The sequence below is a fragment of the Halyomorpha halys genome, unplaced genomic scaffold (genome assembly GCF_000696795.3).
Source record: "Halyomorpha halys isolate HHAL.00 unplaced genomic scaffold, Hhal_1.1 Scaffold228.1, whole genome shotgun sequence".
Lineage (NCBI taxonomy): Eukaryota > Metazoa > Arthropoda > Insecta > Hemiptera > Pentatomidae > Halyomorpha > Halyomorpha halys.
Genome location: NW_027107268.1, coordinates 381,339 through 387,447, shown reverse-complemented (window position 1 = coordinate 387,447; position 6,109 = coordinate 381,339). Strand labels below are relative to the sequence as shown.

Sequence of the window (6,109 nt, the reverse complement as noted above, 5' to 3'; positions counted from 1 at the left end):
CCAGAACTTAAGTTGAAGGTGCACTTCATACAAATATCGATATATTTCTTTTAAAGTATTGACATTTTCTCAACCTCTGTAATCTACTCTAATACATACTCAGGTAGACTTGTACTCACTTGCCGTGCTCGGTGAGGTACTGGTTGTAGGCGGCCGGTGTCCCTTCGGCTCCGACCGGAGGGTACGCTAAGCTGTAGTGGTTCAGTTCCCCGTTGTCCTCCTGGATCGGCTTCTCCGCCCCGAAGCTGGGCTCGAACTGGTACGGTGGAGGGCTCTGTACAAACGTTAAAGAGCTTAGAAAACTCAATCCCAGTAAGTAATCTAATGAGCATTTTATATAATTTAGTAGAAAGTAATGATAAACGGAATATTTCTGGCTTGAAATAATTTTTATTTCCAAATTGCTAAAAAGCAAAAATGTTAATTGTAAAACAAAGATTACGCTAAACGAAACGCTGATTCGGCCGGTAGAGACGTGCGCCTGTGAGGATTGGACCCTCGTCAAGAACGATTCACAATTGATGGATAGATCTCTAAGGCGTATCGCCCGTATGCATCATAGAGCTAGTCCAGAAAATATGTATAAGGCGAAGAAGAAAAAATACGAAGTCATACGAATTATATGGTGACATGAGGATATCATCTTTTGTCAAGCTACAGAGGTTTAAAGAGGCTAGGTTACTTGATTGGGATGGAAGAGGTAAGGATGGCAAGGAAAGTGTATGAGAACTGTCCCTATGAAGTATAGCCTAGAGGAATATGACAAGGTAGATATAGAAACAACGTCCTGGGAGATCTCAGGAAACTGAGAATTAGTGTGTCACAGAATCGAAACAAATGGAACTTGGAAATTGGGCAATAGAAGGAATGAAAATTCTATAAGGAGGTTCTGTGAACGCGTCGTTAACGAATATCATTTATCCTTGAGCAGTATATTCCAAGTTCTGTTCTGAATATACAATAAACTAAAAAACTGTTTTAGACAGTCTGTAAGCATATAGTCATTTCCTAAATAGTTTAAGCACAAATATTTGAAGAATAAAAAGTCCACAAGTAGTGGTACGAATTAGGAATTGGTTTTTTTTTTTTTTTTTTTTACTTGAGAGTAAAATAGCGAGCACGTTTTTTTTTCCCGATCCCTCTAAAAAAGAAAATAATACATAAATGGAAGGAGAGAGGAGGGGGAAGAGAGAAGAAGGAATTTAAGGGGGGCAGATGTATAAGGCGGAAGGGAGATGGGTTGATCATACGAAATAAGGGATTGAAGGTGGCAGGGAGCTTGTCAAAAAACTTAATGTGTCTTCGTGTGATGTGTTATTGAACTGTCTTGAGTTGTAGTTTGTGATGTATGGCCTCAGATACGCATGTTGGTTATTTAGGATGCAATCTAGTTTCTTCAGTGGGCTCCCCACAAATCAGACCCAACGGAGATGGCCCAAAATCTTGGGTAAAGCCCTTCATCGCAGCGGAAGGTGGGGAGCAAATGTAACAGATAATAACAATCAATTAAACTCATTTGTTCACTTTCCATAAGTCAAAAGTCATACAATTAATTAGGAATTAATAATTAAAAAATTCAGAACAAAAACAAGAATTCTGGTAATATCGTTGAGGAACAGAACCTTACATTAAACTTAATAGAAACAAATGGCATTTCCAAATTAAAGGAAAACCTAACTAGAACTAATTATCAATTCCAAACTCATTCTACAAAATATAGCCAACTTCTCATATTATTAATATCCTAATACTAACTAAAAATAATGTTTATTGGAAGCATAAAAGGAATTTAAAAACTGGGAGAAAATAGTTCTTGCCCAAAAGGGAACTTACTCAATTTTTTTGTTTCTTAATATTTTTATGAAATAATTATTGTTTTGCCTAGGCACTTCTTGAATGTTTCTCTAAACCAAAAGCCGTCCTATTCATGAACTTCCAAGATTTTTCTGGAACACCGGAAATATCGACTGCAAAAATATCAAAAGGAAGAGACAAAGTATGATAAGCTCCTATGTGTCTGTTCTAGTGAGTCAACGTAGTCAATTCAAAGTACCTCTATCAATATATTTTTGTTTTATTTTTTTTTTTGTAGGCCATACCTAGCCACACGAACAATGTTCTTGAGCCACTTTAATCTATTTAACCAAATATACTGGACTACGTCTGCTTAAGTACATCTTTGAGCTCCTGATTTTTTCGTCATGTCCTTAAGTGGTGAACCATCACTGCTCTGAAATTTCAGGCAGGATCTCACAAAAACTGTTGTTTTTCTTATCAGTTTTGGAGCCATAAAAGAGAATGGGTAAAATAGTTGTGTGCAAATGAAGTTTTGTATCCTTAAACGAAACTAGGCTGCTAAAATAGTGATTCAGTAGTAATTCATAGTAACAATCGTCACATTACAGTGTGGATGTCATGAGTATAAGCAAAAAGTTGTACCTAAATAATGTTCCATCCACTTAAATACCAGAATCTTTAATTGTATTATCGATAGCTAAATCAAAGAGGAAACAGGTCAGTGCATCCCTTCCTTAGTTCTTTCCCAAAGAATTTCTTATATCTCGCTTCCCCCGTATGCATCAGACATACAGAATGTTTTCTCGAATAATGTACAGTTAATCAAAGTAAACCACTAAACTTTTTGATTATTGCATAATAATATAATATGGATTATCACCTTTATCGGTTTCAAGAGATTCTTGACGTTCTCGAAGCCTTCGTAGTAGGGCTGCTTGGGTCTCCCATCCGGATATCCATTGAATTCGACATGGTTCGGATAGACGCCGCCTGCTGTACCTGAGTGCGTTCGAACGCCGTCAGGCTTCGGCGAAAGTCCTTCTGGACTACCGTATCCGGTGGGTACGGTGAGATCGACGTCGGGACTGCCGTAGGGTCGCCCTGAATTATCGTATTCCGGCCTGTCATAGTCCGTCCCAGCCGGTTCGACGTGGATCTCGACGCTCGGCCGCTGGTACTCCCTGTAGGTATCCCTCGGGTGAGCATACTCCTGAACAGGCCGGTTCGACGGGAAAGCAAGTGTCTTCTGCCTCGGAGTGACCGCCTGTGGTGCGACTGTATCCTGGAAGACTTCCCCGATCACAAGAGAACTTGGCCGCTCAGGAATGACGCCGAGGAACGGGCTGGGAGAGAAATGGGCTGTCGTTGACAGAGGTTTCTCGAATGTCTCGTTGTTGGACGCAACGGTAACACCTGTAGGAATGCAGTAACAAAGGTAATCAAAACAATTTGGTTTTTCTCTTAAAAGATATATATTGTTACACATCTACGCCATGCGTAAAATGGATTCAATGAAAAAGGAGACTGACGAAAATAATCCTATTTTCTCCACTGATAATATATAAAAATGAGGTGAAGTTAATGACAACAAAGAGTTACTCATGTTACAATTAACAATCTATAATTATCTTAGATTTTATATTTACCTCCACCAAACTAAAAATAATATTTTTTTTTAAAATTTATTTGTTATATTTACAACTATATTTACATAAAAATACATTCATTTAATTTGATGTTAGATTATTATAGTATGAAACTGGCTTGTGGAGAAAGTACCCATTGGTAGCATTCTAATAACATTTCTACATTATACGGTCTCGAGGGGATCTTTCTTTCAAGCGCCTCGGAGGATTGTCAGGAATGAAAGGGGAAGGTTAGGAAATAGTGGGTTTGGTTGGCTATAATGAAAGGATTGATGTCTGGTTCTGACCAGATCGGTTACATATGGAACATTAAGGTCTTTATAGATGACTTTATTTGTGACAAAGTGAGGAGCATTGAGAATTTTACAAAGGATTTTGGATTGTAAGGATTGAATACGAGAGGAATTCGAATGTTTAGTGGAGCCCCAAAGCTCGGCTCCGTATGTCCAGATAGTCCTTATTATTGTTATATAGATCAGTATTTTGTAATGGATTGGAAGTTTTGAGAAGTTAGTAATTTAAAACAACAGTGTGGTATTTATGTTAAGAGACACAAAACAATAACATCAAACTGTGGTATGATATTGATCCCTCACATATTAAGCAACTGAGTTCCTTCGAGTGTAGCCATTCGTGCATAGTTGCTAAGAACTCTCGAAAGTAAAGAGCATTGAGGATTTTATGAAGGATTTTGGATTGTGAGGATTGGATATGAAAGTAATTTGATTGTTTAGTGGAGCCCCAAAGCTCAACTCCGTATGTCCAGATTGGCCTTATTACAGTCATGTAGATCAGTCTTTTTGTAATGAATTGGAAGTTTAGACCGCTTGTCTAGTAAGTGCTGTAATAATCGGAACCAAAGTGCAGTTTGCTGTCTTTTCAGTTTAGTGCGAGAATTCCAAGTTAGTAATTTGTCCAGATGCAGTCGAAGGCAGCGGATCTGTTCGACAGGAGTACAAGCAACATTATTAAAGAATACTTTAGGGCAGACGGTAACTTAAAATAGTAAATATGAAAGTTTTAGGACGTAAAAGTGATCATTGTTGGGCTTAAAAGAGAAATATTTGTGAAAAAAAAAATTACACAAGAGACTACCTTCAATGGTAAATCAAACAACGCTACCCTTCTAGGAATAGAATATATGATCACCTGGTAGGAATATATATAGAGCTATGTATAAAGGAATATATATAACCTGGTAGGAATATATGGTCACCTGGTAGGAATATATATTGAGCTATGTATAAAGGAATATATATAACCTGGTAGGAATATATGGTCACCTGGTAGGAATATATATTGAGCTATGTATAAAGGAATATATATAACCTGGTAGGAGCCGGGACGTGCTCTCAACAGGCTGGGTGCAGTTAGCTGCGCAAGGGACTGAAGTCGCCCTGGACTCTGCGCAGGTCACGTTGGTATCGCTACTGGTTCCATTACTGGTACTGTTGTCACTGCCGCATTGCGCCACCACTTCTCTACTCCAGCACACTGCAGTCATCAAGCAAAACACCAACTGAAAACAGAGTTTGTCTCCTGAATATTAAGTGAGATAAGACTACAAAAATATACGACTATAAAATAAATTGATTTATAGTTGTTCGAACAATAGGTTTGATTTATGAAAAACTTTATTTCAGAAACTATTGGACGTACAGATGTGTGTCGCCGGTGAAATAGTAGTTTTAATATGATATTTGACAAAATAAACTCACAAAATGTTAATTTCTAGTTGTTCGTATAAAATGTTGGATTTTTAAAAAATATATATCTAGACCCATAAAACGCACATATGTCTGCCAACACTCAAAATAAAGGAAATATAATTTTCTATAAAGTAGTTTAGGACACTTATCTTCTTAGGGGTAGTAGTTTTTATGATATTCACATATGAATATAAATTTGGCCAGTGAAAATTTGTCCGAACAAATATATTATTTTATGAAAACTACTATTCCTACGAAGATAAACATCATAAACTACTTCATAGTCCATTAGCTTTAATTTGAGTGCTAATAGAAATCTGTACGTTAAATGGTTTTTGAGATATAGATTTTTCAAAATAAATTCACTAATTATTGATCTTTCAGTACGTTCCATACAACATTTTAATGAAATGTTGCTTTTTAAAAAGTTATATCTCGAGAACTATGGAACGTAAATAGCTCTATTAGGACTCATATTTTAGCATATTTACTTTAAATGATGTTTTCTTTGGATTTATAGTGTTGTCAGTAGTTGTAGAGCTCCGAATGAAAAATTATTTTTTTTTAACGTTTTTTAACAGCCGCCATTTTTTATTCCCCCTACCTATACTTGGCAGATTCATCACTTTTTACTAGTAATTATACATAGTTTTCAATTAAGTAATAAAAAATTGGGGTTAAATAATTGCCTTATTTCTCCTCTTTGGCTCTTATACTAAACTATGACAAACTCGTGCGAGCGCATACATCATACCAACTTAAACACCTCATCTACTCACCAGGGCTGTCACTCAGACTCAAATTACTCATATACAAAGTAATACTACGACCATCACTCCTACACGGCGCACCACTACTACAGTATCTCTATCCAACAGCCCTGAAATCACTACAACAATACCAAAACAGCACACTACAGAAGATATGTCGAGGGACATCTCTTGAAAGACGTAACAT

The 6,109-nt window shown here is 36.9% G+C and overlaps 1 protein-coding gene across 1 annotated transcript in view; it reads right to left on the bottom strand.

The window, feature by feature from the left end:
- Positions 1-4,956, bottom strand: part of LOC106679874 (uncharacterized) — a 36,246-nt gene extending 31,290 nt beyond the window's left edge. The window contains exons 1-3 of the mRNA XM_014419259.3: positions 4,773-4,956; positions 2,678-3,210; positions 120-274 (exon numbers count right to left, since the gene is read on the bottom strand). Of these exons, the coding sequence (XP_014274745.1) occupies positions 120-274; positions 2,678-3,210; positions 4,773-4,947 (863 nt within the window). The 5' untranslated portion in view covers positions 4,948-4,956. The remainder of the gene's footprint in view (positions 1-119; positions 275-2,677; positions 3,211-4,772) is intronic.
- Between the last annotated feature and the right edge of the window lie 1,153 nt (positions 4,957-6,109).